Here is a 14,199-nt window from a genome sequence, read left to right as displayed (position 1 = left end):
GGTGTGAGGGGGCTCTGCCATGTCCCTCCTGAGGGTGTGAGGGGTCTCTGCCATGTCCTTCCTGAGGGTGTGAAGGGGCTCTGCCTTGTCCCCCCTCAGGGTGTGAGGGGACTCTGCCATGATCCCCCGAGGGTGTGAGGGGACTCTGCCATGTCCTTCCTGAGGGTGTGAAGGGGCTCTGCCGTGTCCCTCCTGAGGGTGTGAGGGGACTCTGCCATGTCCCTTCAGTGGGTGTCAAAGACCAGTTCCTCTCATATGGCCCTCCCAAATGAGCAGAAAAATACGTATAAATATGTGTTCCTATGGGGTGTGGAGCATCTCTGTGATGAGGAGAGACTGCGGGAGCTGGGCCTGGTCAGTGTGGAGAAGGGAAGGCTGAGAGGGGATCCCATCAATCCATACAAATCCCTCCCAGGGGTGTCAGAGGATGGTGCCACACTCTGTTCAGTGACAGGATGAGGAGCAGTGCCCAGGAACTAAAACACAACAAGTTCCATGCTGACATGAGGAGGAACCTCTTTGCAGTGAGGGTGGCAGAGCCCTGGAACAGCTGCCCAGGGAGGGTGTGGAGTCTCCCTCAGGAGACATCCCAAACCCACCCGGACATGTTCCTGTGTCACCTGCTCGGGGCAGGGGGCTGGACTGGTTGATCTCTTCCAAACTCAACTATTCTGGGATTCTGGGATGTGTAGATACTGTGTGTGGCAGATCCTGTGGTACGCAGCAGCTCCCCTTCATGCCAGCGGGGCTGACGGGCACCTCAGCGTTATCTCCAGCAGAGTCATACAATCAACAGGGCAATTTTATAGACAAACACGTGGATAACTCCATTCAACTCACGCTCCTTTATAGGAACACGCCCATATGAAGTTTTCATGTTTTTAACATCTGCCACATGCTTGTAAATCCATACTGAGGGAGGATTTTCCTCTTTCTGAGAGTGTTGGCACGTGTTTCACCACGGCAGGCACTGCCTGGGAGTGGCTGGTCTCCTCGGGGTGATGGAGAGCCAGACCTGGCCCCTGGACCTTGGTTTTGAGTGGACATTTCACATTTTTTCTTTTATTTCCAGAGAGCCACAGGCTTGTGAGCACATGAACGTGGTGACCTGGGCAACTGTCCAGCCTGGCATCAGACTTAGGAGCTTGCTCTTTCACCCCTTGAAAATGTTAATTAGCTGTGGCCTTACAAAATTCTTAATACAGGTCAGAGGGTGGAAACTTGGAGAGCAGCACAGACTTGCTCTCATCCTTCTTTTTGGCTTGATTCTGTCATGCTCTTAAAGGTTTGAGAGCCACAAATGTCCTACCGTAAGCAATGTGAATTTTGTATCCACCTCAACTTTTTTCCTGTCCATCACCTGTAGGTCAAGTGAAAAATATGATTATTTTGTTTAATGCAAACAAATGTATGTCCAGGATGGAGCTGGACCAAAAAGTCACCTTATATATAAATATATATATGTGATTTATTTAACACAGTGTGGTATAAAATGTGTATTGGAAAAAGCATCATTTTAGAGAAATACCTCAAAGACTTGCCCTCAAAAATACTTAAACTCATGGTGTATTTCATGTGCAAATGGCTGAACTGTTCCTGCTCTGTGGAGCACTGGGCTGATAGTCTGGATCTCCATCTTGGGGTCTCTATTTACCAGTGCTCCTTTATTTTTATTTATTTGCAATTTCTTGGGAATATTTCTTTGCTGATTTTTGTGAGGGAGGGAGAAGACACGTGAGTAACTGGTGAGGAACTGCTGGAAGTTCCTAAACTTGTCTAAACTTGTCTAAAGTTGTAGACAACTGTAAAGATAAATTTCACACGCAAAGGAAAGATCAAGTAGGGAGAGCAACATTTTTATGTCTGTTTTCCTTGCCCAGCAATAAATGTTTTAACAGATGCTCATGACCTCGTTAATTTTTGTAAAGTCAGGAAAAAAGAGAATGAGATACTGAGGGAATTTCCTCTAGAGCTTTATTGTTTGGTCTAGAAGCAATTAAACAGGTGCAGAGATGTTTCCAAGTCACAGCAATCTCCTGGTCTGGCCGTTAGCAGACTTTGCTTCCTTGATTGTGATTTAATTTATGGATTCAATTAAAATATCAGCATTTTTATTGATAAATAAAAGCGTTGAAGGAAGCTGCTGGTTACAGAGATTTGTGCTCCATGTTGCTCCCCTCGCCCCTTTCCTGCTCAGCTCTAGGAGCAGAGCTGGCTCTTTAGGAAAAGGTCCTCCCAGTTTTCTCCACTTGCCTTCAGGTCCAGCATCAGCTTGGATTTAAAAGTTTAAAAAATGGAGAAATGCTCCAATTCAAGTCAGAGCGAGGAAATTCACTTGGCTGTCTCTAAATGAACCCAAGTGCAGAGCCAAATTAGTTCCATCCCAAGGAAGGAATGTGGTGCAGAGCCGAGGAAGGATGAGGGAGCATTCCCCCTTGGACAGCCCTAGCCCACCCAACCCTCTGCTCCCAGCGCTGATTGAGGAGCTGGAGTGTGCTAGAGCCTGTTACCAAACAAACTCCTCACACAAATTAGATTTCGGGGAGGAATCCTTCCCCGTGAGGGTGGGCAGGCCCTGGCACAGGTGCCCGGAGCAGCTGTGGCTGCCCCTGGATCCCTGGCAGTGCCCAAGGCCAGCTTGGAGCAGCCTGAGAGGGTGGAAGGTGTCCCTGGCCAGGGCTCCTGGGCACAGATGCTGCCAGCAAAGCACCTGCTTTTCAGCTCCCCGTGTCTGTGAGACTGGGCCCACTGAAGTCACAGATGTCACTGAGTATGTCCCTCTTCCTCAGAGCCATGCCTGGAATGGGGCAGCTCGGGTGATGACAGCAGTCAGCAGGAAGCAGCAGTAAAGCCCATGCTGGAGAGAATCAAAGGCTGTGTTTGCCTTTTCTCAGAGCTGTTTGATCTTCTTCTCTTACCTTTGCACCTGCTACACGAGAGCTGGGAACAGGCAGCTGACAGTGGGGCTTGGGGAAGGAAGAAGAAATGGGGCTGGACACCCTCCCCGCCCCGCTGAGCCCTGCAAAATCCATGGCACAGGGATCCTCAAGTGGGCTTGGGCAAGACAAAGGTCCTGGCCTAAATACAGCCCCTGAGCAAAGCAGGTGACCGCAAGGAGGGGTGGCACTGAGGAGAGGAGACACAAGGGGAAATGATCCCGAGGAGGGATGATCCCAAGGATTCACACAACTCTTTCCCAGCAGTGTGACGCCAGGTTCCTGCAGGTTGGTCATTATGGACTAGGACAAAGAATAATATTCTTGGAGCCTTCTTCATTTGGGTATCTAAACACCACTGAATATCCAGTAATTTATTTGAAGTTTCAGTTTTATCCAGTAATTTATTTGAAGTTTCAAATAGGCAACTGGAATAGGTTGTCCAGAGAGATCCTGGTTGCCCCATCCCTGGAAGTGCCCAAGATGAGGTTGGACAGGGCTTGGAGCACCCTGGGATAGTGCAAGGCGTGCCTGCCCATGGCAGGGGGTGGCAGTGGATGGACTTTAAGGTCTTTCCAGCCCAAACCATTCCATGATTCTTTGATTTTCTGGGGAGGAAAAATGTACCCTGTGCCTGTCAGGATCCTTACCAAGTGTTTTTGTGATGGTTTTGTAGATAGTTCCAGCTGAATGTAACTGTTTCCCTCTGCAGGGCACTACAGCAGGAAGCTGTCTTGTATTTACATGTAAGAATGTGAGCCTAAATCTGACCAGTGATATGTCAGCACCAGGAATTAGTCATAGACTTGTTTGGGAAATTACAGCCAACTAGGAAATAGAAACAACAACAAAAAAAGACGTTTATTTCTAGGTAAGTGAATCATATTGATCCTCTCTGCCTGCGTATAAGAACTTTATCACCTGCAAAATTGCCCAAAAGTATGAATTTATCTCCCAGCTATGACGAAGGAGCCTGCAGCCCCCCTGCCAGGGAATGGGTGAGATGTCTCAGTTCAGATCCATCCAGAACTGTTGAAATGTGTTCAGAACAGTCTGAAGTGTAAGACAGCACAAGGCACTGCCTTGCTCAAATCTGGGCATCTATACCCGACACTGAGTTTGTTCTTTTAAAGTTGGTGTCATTTTTATATGTGGATCCTCTAGCTGATTAAAATGAGAATCCATGAGCAATGGTGATGGCAGGGGCAGGGAGAAAACCAAATTATTTCTGCAGGTTGGTTTAGGTGGTCCTGTTTGTGCCGTGCTCCAATCTATCTCCTCCTTCCCAGACCCACTCTGAGCATCCCTGGAATCAGTTCATCCATTCTGAGGATAAACACAGCAAAATTGGGGGTTCGCTTGTGCTCCTCAAAAACAAAGTCTTCAGTGAGCAGCTCCTCTTCTCTTGGCTTTGTAAAAGGAGAGTGGCCCCTGATTTGGGATGATTCCTTTTTTGCAGAAGGAGGTCAAAGGAATTCAACAGGAAGTCTCCTTCAGTGGAACAGGTTTTCCTCAGGTAACAGTTGCTATGCTTGGACTCATTAAGAATTACACACAGATGAAAAAACAATTCCTTCCACATTGCTCTTCTCCCACCAGGCTTTTGAGTGAAGATTGGATCTGGTTTTGCCTTGTTTCTGAAGGGGCCAAGGACCACAAGTTGCTGTCTTTGCTCTGAAATACAGGTGAACTTTTAGCCAGAGCTCCTGGTGCTGGTGGAATTCCCAGGAGAGATAAGGCTTTGCATACTCTGCTCCTCGATGGCCGTGGGGAATGAGGAAAGGGAAAGAGTGGGATGAGCAGCTCTGACTAATCTGGAAGGAACAGAATGGTCTTGTCTCTGATCAATTTACTATATTTAGCATGATGTAAGAACAGATTTTCCCCAAGTGAAAACAGTATTTCTCCATGTTTGCTGGTGCTTGCTGCACTTGCTGTTGGCTGTACTGGTGTTGCTGGGATTTTCTCCCACCAGATTTCAGAATGTGTAGGACAGGCTGAGCACTGCAGAGCCTCAAACCCCCTTGGAAATTCCACCCTGCTTTTCTTCTCCCTTCACATCACGTTCCTGAGTCCCAGCATGTCCACACAGCGCTGGCCTCGTGCCATGCACTCATCAAACACTGCTTTTTTCATGAGAAAACAATTCAGAGAACCTCCTCTTCTTGAAGCAGCTTAAGTTACATTCTTACCCTTTCTGGAAAATTCCTTCTTGAATCACACTTTTGTATTTTGCATAACCTTAAGAAAACATGTCACTTTTATAAAAGAACTATGAAATCATTTCAACAAGTGCTTGGTAAACAGGAGCCAGTCCGCTGTGCGTGCCCCAGGCAGCAAACAAAGCTCCTGAGATGGGCCGAGCTCTCCCTGGGCTGGATGGGGCCATCCCAAGAGCTTTGCAAAGAAAATGACGCCTTGGGAGGGAGGTTTGAGGGAGTTGGATGCGATGCTCTGATTTTGGATCCTGAAATAAAGCTGCCTGTGAGGAATGAGTGGTCCCCTGCACTGAAGAGGGATGTGCACCTTGAGAAGCTCCCATGACGGAGTGGGAAAGGGCTGAGCTGCTCCCTGGGCTCAAAGGGTTCCTGAATTGGGTCTGCCACAGAGAAATGCTTTAGTGCCTGCAGCAGCTGCTGGAATTAGGATGAAATGAAATATTTTCTTCTGGATTAGTTGCTGCAAAATCTCTCATCCCAGCCTGTGTGAAAGTTCAACTGCTTCCTTTGTTCATGAGGTGAAGGAGACTTTTGTCAACTCCAGTGTCTGGGTTTTCATTACTCTTTTTAAATAAAGGTCTGTTTCTCTATTTATTAAAAGTCTAAAACCTCTTTGTACTTTTAAAATCGGCTTTTAGCATCTGGGCTTTTCATTAAAGGTGCTGATAGGTCATGTGTCATCACAGGTGACCTTCAAGAACAGTAAAGGGCAGGTTTTGATCCTGAAGGTGAGCAAGGGAAAGATGAAGCTTTTCCACCAGCTTTGTTCCAGGCCCCCCTTGGCTGTGCCCACAGCTCCTTTCTGTAGCTCTCCCTCGCAGCTGCAGTGTCCTGAGGGTGGTTTGAGGACTTTCCTCTCTTTGCCGCTCCTGTGCCGGCCATAGAAGGAGAAATCCCTGATGCAGAGTCCCACACATCAGCCATGAGGGGCACAGGACACTCAGCAGCCCAGACACACCTTCTGTGTGTAGGAAAGATGTTCAGAACACAGCTGCTCCTCTCCAAGCATTTGGGACAAGGCTGTTTCTTGTTTGACCTGGAAAATGGCTCAGGAGGAGATGGAGAGGAGCTGCCTCTGGCTGCCCCCAAGCATCTGTGCACTCAGATTCTGCTTCTACTGAAGTTACTCCTGATCCACACTGACGTGAAAAGAAAAGCAGAGCATCAGTGTTTATTTGTCATGGAAGGGAAGCTGATCTTGGGATGGAAATACTCAGCGGGACAGCCCTGGTGACTGTGGGGCCTTCCTGCAGCCTCTGGGTGACCTCCTTCGTCTTCCCAGCCGTGGGCAGTCTGGGCCAGGCAGTCTGCTGTGGCTCCCTGTGACACTCCTTAGCCACCTGCCGTGACACAAACGTGTTTCTGTCCCCAGAGGAGCAGTTTGTGGCTGGAGTGATGCTCCTTGAGTAGCAGAGCTCCACCTTGGTGGGCTGCAGGGGGCTCTCTTGGAGCAGGCTGCAGAATTATGGGAGTCATTATGGAAAAATCCATGTTTCCTGTATCTTGGCAAAGCTGGGCAGTGCCCTCCTACATATTGCCTGTTAATTTATGATCTCTTTGGTACCTTGTAAAACAACTAAAGGAAAATTAACTGCTGCCCTCAGAGCTGTGTAAATAAATATCGCTGATGAAACAGCAGCATCCAATAATTCTTGCTGAGTCTCACTTTTTCTGGGCAGACCCCTCCTCCCCTGCCATTAATTATTACCCATGAGGAGGCACTGATTTATGGCAGGATGACATGGAAACTGTAGAAGACAAAAAGTAAACTTGATAATGCCAGAAAAAAAAAAAAAGAAGTTTGTCTTCTTTTTTTTAAGCGAGTCCAAATGCATCCAGCAGAGCAGTGGAGTTGTGGCCTCTGCTGGTGGGTTACCCATCCTTGCCAGCAGGAATGGCCCTGGCATGGCCAGAGCTGTGGAGAGCTTTGAGGAGCACTGTGCCCATCCAAGGGCCACCTGGTTTCGTAGGCGGTGTCGCTGCAGATGTGATGTGGCTCCTGAGGTCATCCTGGAGCAGTTTCGTGACATCACACCTGACACCGCCAGGGCTCCGATACTGCTGTGACAGCTGCAGAGCTGGAGCTGAGCCCTCCAGGTGACTCCAGAGGTGTTGGTGTCTCAGAGGAGTGGCAGGCTTTTCCCCTCCCTCCCTGCACTCACTTCTGTGTCACAGAGCCCTTCACTTCCGCAAAACATTTTCTCAATAACCAGTTATTGAGTTTTGAGCAGTTTTGCTCATATTTGCTTCAATTGCAACACCGCAATCACCAGCAATCTCCCAGTCAGTCCAATCTTTTTCAGAAGATCAGTTCTCCAAACTGCAGGGCTGGTCCTTCTGCCTCGGGTGACTTGTAAACCCCTGTGTAGCTTCACCTTCCTGTTGTAACATTCCATTCGATGTTTTCCACACCCCCCTTTCTGCTTGAATTCCCTGAGAATGATGAAACACTGCAAAACCAAGGCTGTTTCCTACTCTTCTGGTTTTTATGGCATCTGCAGATCAAGGTGCTCTCCGAGCCTCCCCAGCTGTCTCCTCATCCTGCAGCTCCTCCAAGGCTTTCCTTGTCTTTGGCTTTTCCCAGTTAGGATAAATATGTTTAAACCTTTACGTTCTTGGAAATGCATTGCGGTTTGTGTCTGCTCTGAGACAGGAAACCAAGCCAAGGTGCTTCACTGGGAGTCTTGGTCCCAGGTATTTCCAAAAGCCACTTAACAGAGCCACGTGAGGGTGAGCTTGGCCCTGGCTTGGCTGCCAAGGAGAAGCCAAGGAGTGCAGGTTTGAGGACAGGGAGTCAGCACAGGGTTTTGGCACCTCAGAGACTGGGACTTTCTTAATAAATCTGCTGGATGAAGTGATTTCCTCTCACTCCATAAAATCCTCACTGTTTGATCTGGGGAGATTTGCCAGCACATGGTTTGGCTGGAGGCTTTGTAACAGAGGGATGGAGGGTCTGATTCCAGGGCTGTGGAGGGCAGGGAGCTGCTCCACATCCCTTTTCCACAGGGCAGCTCCTGTGCAGCTTCCTGAGCCAGGAAATGCCTTGGAGATGCTGTTGGAGAGATTTTCTCTCCAAAATCCACACCGAACCAAAGTGCTTTTTGGATAACTTTCCCTTTTTAATGCAGGACAGATATCCAGCAGCCATAAATCCAACTGCAATAAACCTGCTTTTTTTGTCTCCAGAAAGTGCTGCCCTGCTGTGTAGGAGCAGCCTCCCGTGTTCATGGATCACAAACCAAGACCCTCCTGACTGTGTTTTCCAGAAGGAATCTGGTTTGGCTCCCTGTTCTGGGGTGTTTTGTTTTTTTTTTTTTTTTTTTTTGGTAGATGAAAAATCATCTGCAGCCATTGCTGAAGGTTTGAAACACCAGGTGTAGCTGGGAAATGACAGGGAGGCACGGCTGAGCCTCTCAGTTTGGGTTCCAATAATGATAATGATAAAGATAATTATAGTGATAATGGTTCAATTGAGGCTTTATCTAGGAAGAGGCGCTTTGATCACACGGTGTCCATCAGCCCTGAGGTTCAGGGAGAGGACAGGCTGGCCAAGGCTGGAATTATCTCTCCTGCTGTGCCTCTGGGCAGTGGAGCTGATCCTTAGGATGCCCTGGGAGGGTGTGGACACCTGGCTGGACGCAGGGCAGAGCACTCAGAGCTGAATTTCCATCACCTATTTTCACCCGAGGAGCTTTCAGTCTTTTAGTTACATCTTGGGGATGTGTCTGTTCATTACATCGGCACCTCAATGGAGAAGTTGATAAAACTGTCAGAAATCTATTTAAAGTAACTCGGCAGGTGGGACAAAGCAGGGAAAAACCCCAAATATTTGCAACAAATATTACTCACGTTTTATGGTGCCTGATCTGTGTTTTACAACCCAGACTGTTCTAAATCAGGCTTTGGGGCTGGAGTGAGCTCAGCCCGAGTTGCAGGTCCGTGTAATACAGCCATAAAAACCTCACCGGTGTCCCGGAAATATTTCGGGGCAGGTGCTGCTGCCCCTGTGACTTGCTCTAACCCAGCGCTGGTAAACAGCCCCGGCTCCCTTCCCGTCCTTCCCGGCACTGGTGTGTTCTTTCTCCCCGGCTCCCTGAACTATGTCCCGCCTGCACCCGGCAGCATTTGCATGTTAAAAGCGGGGGGAAAGGTAAAAGGCACGCGGCAGTTTGGCAAATCGCGGAATTTCTGCACGGGGGCTGGGCGGAGGAGGAAGCTCGGGAACACCTCTGCTCTGCCTCCTGCTCCAGGGTATTTAAAACCTCGGCAGTCGGGGCTGGAGCAGCATCTCTGCTCCCTCCAGCTCTCATCCCTCCCTCACACATCCCTCTGGCTCCCTACGACAGAGGAGCAGCCGCCGTGGGGAAGATGAGCTGCAACAGGTATCCCATGGATGTGAAGGCTGTGGGCTTCATGCAGTGCAGAAAACAGAAGGTACTTTAATTTTTATTCTTTTTTTTGGCTTTGCTTTCCTCCTTAAATATAATTTACAAACTGGGAGACTAGAGGTTTTTGAGTTACTCTTCCAGGGGTAAGTTTGCTTATTCCCTATAGTATTGGGATTGGAGTCTAGGACAAGGGGGGTTGTTTTTTAATGAGCTTAATATCTTGGGTTTTGCTCTCTTTTTGTCACAGCACCATAACATTCTCCTGGTTTCAGCAATGATTACCCATTTGGGACTATGAAATTAAGGAAATATTTTTGTCGGTTTAATGTTTTATTTAATTTTTTAATGTGACATTAAAAGCCTCAACCGAACCACAGCAAATGCTGATTGCCTGGAAGCTTCCAAAACTGAACATTGTGATTAAACTGCTTTTATTTTCCCTTTTCTTTTCCCAGAACTACATGATGTTTGTGTCCTGGTCAGATCAGAACAACATTCTCATCTATAGGACGTTTGAAGACTTTAAGAAATTCCATGTAAGTGATTTTCAATTCCTGAAATTTCAAGGTTCCTGTCCTGGGGAGGGGAAGGAGCCTGGCCGTGTGTCAGCTGTCAGGAATCACTGTTCTCTCCTTCTCCTTGCTTTTAGAAAGAGCTGAAGAGAAAATTCCCCACGGAGAGTGGGTCACTGAGGAGTTTACCCAGGTTTAAAGGTAAGGACAAATCTCTGAGGGACAAACAAACAAGAGAGTGATCAGGGACAGCCATAACTATGGCAGAGACTGAAGTCTCTGAGCCTGACCTTCCTCTGGAACAGATCAGGGGCTCACTCCTGCTCCTGCCATGGCATCACTGGGTCACATCAGCTTGTTTGGGTCTAGTACAGACTTAAAATGACCCAGAAAGGCTTTTTTTAATACATAGTTGCACTTGGCAAATTAATGCTACACTTCAAATATTGACCTAGAGCTTCTTGAAACTTTACATGTAAAAAAAAAAAAAAAAAGAAAAAAAAAAAGAGAGAAATTTTGGATGTTAAAAAATCCTATCAGGAACTGTTACAAATGACAGGGAGGCAGGGACAGTGACTTTGTACAGTCTGGGCTTGGGCAGGAAGGGTGGTGGGTGAGGGCAACCGGTGTTCAGGGAAAAGATGCTGCTCCCGGGGGTCCAGATCCATTGCTGCCCTATCCCAACCGTGCCCTTGTCATTTTGAAGGAATAACTATGCAGCAGAGGAAGGGTGGGAAGCTGAACAGGTGCCTGGAGATCCTGAAACTGCTGGAAACGTATTCCCAGGAGCTGCTGAAGACTGATGTGAAAATCTCCCGGGGTGAAGAGGTCAATCAGTTTTTCAAGGCACAGACTCAAGACCTCGATCCCTCCTTCCCTGAAAACAGGTATGAAATATGAGTTGTATTTTTTTGTTTGTTCATGAAACAGAAATATTATGGGATATGGATAGAATGGAAAGACCAGTTCCACTCCAGGGCAGTTCAGCTGGGTGCTTTTAATTTTGTTTCTGATGCCTGAAGCTTTTCTCAGCCTACTGCAGAAATGATTTTACCAAAACCAATACTAAGCTCAACCTCTCAGCTGAGTTTTTGACGTGCACCTTTACTTCCCAGTGTTGTGATCATGCCATCAGTATTCAGAAGGGAGAAGAGCCCCCAGCCCCTGTCCATCACCCTCCCTCAGGCGTCGCAGAGCTACCGCTGCATCGAGGCCTTCGAAACCAAAGACACAAAGAACAAACCCTTCACAGTGGCTCAGAAGGAGATTGTGGAAGTGCTCATCAAGGACATGACTGGTAGGTTTGAGAGGATTCAGTGTTGGGGTAGATGGGCAGATGGACTCATAGCTAGGCAAATGCTGAGGTAGTGTCAGGGGTTCAGGTGTTTGCACTTGTGTGCTTACCTGGGGGGACAATGAGTGTCCCTCCTGTCTCTTGTGTCCTCTACCTAGGGATTATTGTCATGTCTTGACTTGCAGGCTGTTAAAATCTGGGTATTCTTCCTCTTTGTAGGCTGGTGGCTGGTGGAAAATGCAGACAAGCAGATAGCCTGGTTCCCAGCCTCGTACCTGGAAGAGCTCGATGCCTGTGAGGACATCCAGAATGCCTTCAGCTCAAACGAGGAGGGTAAGTCTGTTTCTCCTTCAAAGAATGAGTTCTGCAAACCCCCACCACTTTACCCAACTGCCTGGAGTCCCTGCCTGGACCTGTGGGTCATGGAATCATGGAGTGGTTTGGGTTGGAAGAGAGCTTAAAGCCCATCTGAGGTTCCAACCCCAACACCTTCCACTGTGCCAGGTTGCTCCAAGCCCCATCCAACCTGGCCTTGGACACTTCCAGGCATCCAGGGGCAGCCACAGCTTCTCTGGGCAACTTCTTCCAGGGCCTCCACAACCTTTCTGTAAAAAAAAACTTCTTTATATCCAACTTCAATGGATCAGACTGGGGTCCCTGAGCAAACCAGTCACTCTCAGGGACAGCTGCCCTGCAGCTGGGCTGGTGTCTCACTGGGATCAGAGGATTTTCTCCACAAGGAAAATCCAACCTCTCCCTCTCTCTGCAGGCAGCCTGTACTTTGTGGTGCAGGCCTACGAGGCTCAGAAGGCAGACGAGCTCTCGCTGAACCAGGGGGTGGTCGTGGAGGTGCTCAGGACATCCCACGACGGCTGGTGGCTGATCCGGTGAGGAGGCTTTCCCAAAGCCCTGGCTCCCCGAGGGAGCTGCTTGCTGTTCCTCCCCGTGTGGGATGCCCAGCAGCCCCCAGAGCTGGCTGTCCTTGGCTGGGGACGCTTTCCCTGTCCCCACACCCCGTGTACAGCACACACCTGCTCCCCAGGTGCTCCCCCCCACCTTGGCCCGAGGTGCTGGAAGGTTTTTCTCAGTGTTCCTTCCGTCCCTGCCCTCAGGTACAACGGCTGCACCGGCTACATGCCCTCGCTGTGCCTCCGGCCCTACCAGAACCCTCACCACAAGCTCCAGACCATGCTGAGCTGCGGGCTCAGGGTCTGCAGCCCGAGCCCCCGCTCCCCGCAGCCGCACGGCAGATCCCGCTCTCTGCCCCGGGCCAGCTCCACCCCGCAGCTGGATTTGGATTTGCATTTGGATTTGGATTTGGACAGCTCCTCGCTGAGCTCGGGCAGCAGCAGCAGCGCCGGGGACGCCCGGCTGGCCTGGAAAGCCGACTTGTCGCGGTCCCTGCCCGAGGTGGAGCCGGCCCGGAGCTCTCCTGGCCCGAGCCGCGGGCACGGCAGCAAATCCCCGCAGCTCAGTGCGAGAGACAGGAACGACTCCGGCTTCGTGGAGAGCTCCGCGGCCGAGCTGCCCCTCGCTGAGCCGGAGCTGGCCGCGGGTGTCCCCAAGGTGCCAGCCCGGCCCTCAGCGCAGGAGATCCTGCAGCGGTGCAGCACCGTCACCAAGCGCGCCCTGCAGCGGTCGGCTCCCCGGCCCGGCCTCCCGGTCCCCAGCCGCTCCCCGGCCGGCAGCAGTGGCCCTGGGGAGGAGGGGACACGGGGACAGCCCTGACACCCCGCTCGCTGCAGTCCCCTGGGAGCCGTGGGCAGCGGCTCCGGAGCGTCAGGGCTTGGGACTGTCCCTTCCTGAGGGACACACAACACATCCATCATCTGTGGAGAGTCAGGTTTGGGACTGTCCCTTCCTGAGGGACACACAGACACATACATAATCTGTGGAGAGTCAGGTTTGGGACTGTCCCTTCCCGAGGGACACACACACACATCCAACACCTCCGGAGTGTCAGGTTTGGGACTCTCCCTTCCTGAGGGACACACACACACATCCAACACCTCTGGAGTGTCAGGTTTGGGACTCTCCCTTCCCGAGGGACACACACACACATCCAACACCTCTGGAGTGTCAGGTTTGGGACTGTCCCTTCCTGAGGGACACACACACACATCCAACACCTCTGGAGTGTCAGGTTTGGGACTCTCCCTTCCCGAGGGACACACACACACATCCATCACCTCTGGAGTGTCAGGGCTTGGGACACCAGGATCAGCTGGCACAGCCACCGTGGAAGGCAAAGGAGTGGCACCAGAGTGCCTCAGTGACCCCTGGCACCCTGAGCTAGTCACCAAACTAGGGGGATGGGATGTGTGATGGCAGTTACTGAACCCCCGATTTTATAGATATTTTTGACTTTTGATGTGGGATTGGGGTTTTTTTTATAGGTTAGTGGAGAGGCCATGAAATACAGGGATGGGCTGGATCTGCTGAATGGTTGTGAGAATAAAAAACCTGCTGGGGAGGAACCTCATCCCTGTTCCCTCCAGCCACATCTGTGCAGGCACAGGAACACAACCAGGGCAGTCACAGCTTGTGTCCCACCTGGGGATGGGAACAGAGGTCACTTTTATGGACAAAACATTCCTCTTTCCAGGGGACTGGGTAGTTACTGAAACTCACAACAATTCTAATCCTAAACTCATTTGCTAGAAATTATTTAGGAAAAGATTTATAGGAAATTTAAGACTTTTCTCTACATTGATGGCTTTAATTGTACTTATTCTCCCAGGTATCTGTTAATATTTTTATAATGAACTTGTGAGTTATTTGTGTTGTTTGAATTTTATACATTTGTGTCTATGAAATAAAATACATGTAAATATCTCTGAAGCCTGCTTG

General features: G+C 49.6%; 1 protein-coding gene across 5 annotated transcripts; it reads left to right on the top strand.

The window, feature by feature from the left end:
* Positions 1–79: 79 nt before the first annotated feature.
* Positions 80–14,190, top strand: NOXO1 (NADPH oxidase organizer 1). 5 transcript variants are annotated; one of them, XM_053957958.1, is made up of 10 exons: positions 80–3,224; positions 3,649–3,807; positions 9,502–9,589; positions 9,999–10,079; positions 10,193–10,256; positions 10,762–10,942; positions 11,171–11,352; positions 11,569–11,682; positions 12,119–12,236; positions 12,462–14,190. In XM_053957958.1, the coding sequence occupies exons 3-10, from the start codon at positions 9,524–9,526 to the stop codon at positions 13,075–13,077; spliced, it is 1,422 nt and encodes a 473-aa protein (XP_053813933.1). In that variant the 5' UTR covers positions 80–3,224; positions 3,649–3,807; positions 9,502–9,523; the 3' UTR covers positions 13,078–14,190. The 5 variants fall into 5 exon arrangements, with proteins under 5 accessions (XP_053813933.1, XP_053813932.1, XP_053813929.1 ...); XM_053957957.1 differs by having other exon boundaries at positions 9,459–9,589; XM_053957954.1 differs by having other exon boundaries at positions 9,406–9,589.
* The last annotated feature ends 9 nt before the right edge of the window (positions 14,191–14,199 follow it).

Source organism: Vidua chalybeata, chromosome 16 (assembly GCF_026979565.1).
Source record: "Vidua chalybeata isolate OUT-0048 chromosome 16, bVidCha1 merged haplotype, whole genome shotgun sequence".
Taxonomy (NCBI): domain Eukaryota; kingdom Metazoa; phylum Chordata; class Aves; order Passeriformes; family Viduidae; genus Vidua; species Vidua chalybeata.
Note: the sequence above shows the minus strand (reverse complement) of the source record. Positions and strands in the feature narration are given on the sequence as shown.

What these genes read in the sequence shown, in the direction of transcription:
- NOXO1 (XM_053957953.1), top strand. Translation starts at nt 9,924, where the DNA reads ATGCTGATTGCCTGGAAGCTTCCAAAACTGAACATTGTGATTAAACTG. An exon ending in AAGACTTTAAGAAATTCCAT is followed by an intron (nt 10,080 to 10,192) that starts GTAAGTGATTTT and finishes CCTTGCTTTTAG; the next exon opens with AAAGAGCTGAAGAGAAAATT. An exon ending in GACGGCTGGTGGCTGATCCG is followed by an intron (nt 12,237 to 12,461) that starts GTGAGGAGGCTT and finishes CCCTGCCCTCAG; the next exon opens with GTACAACGGCTGCACCGGCT.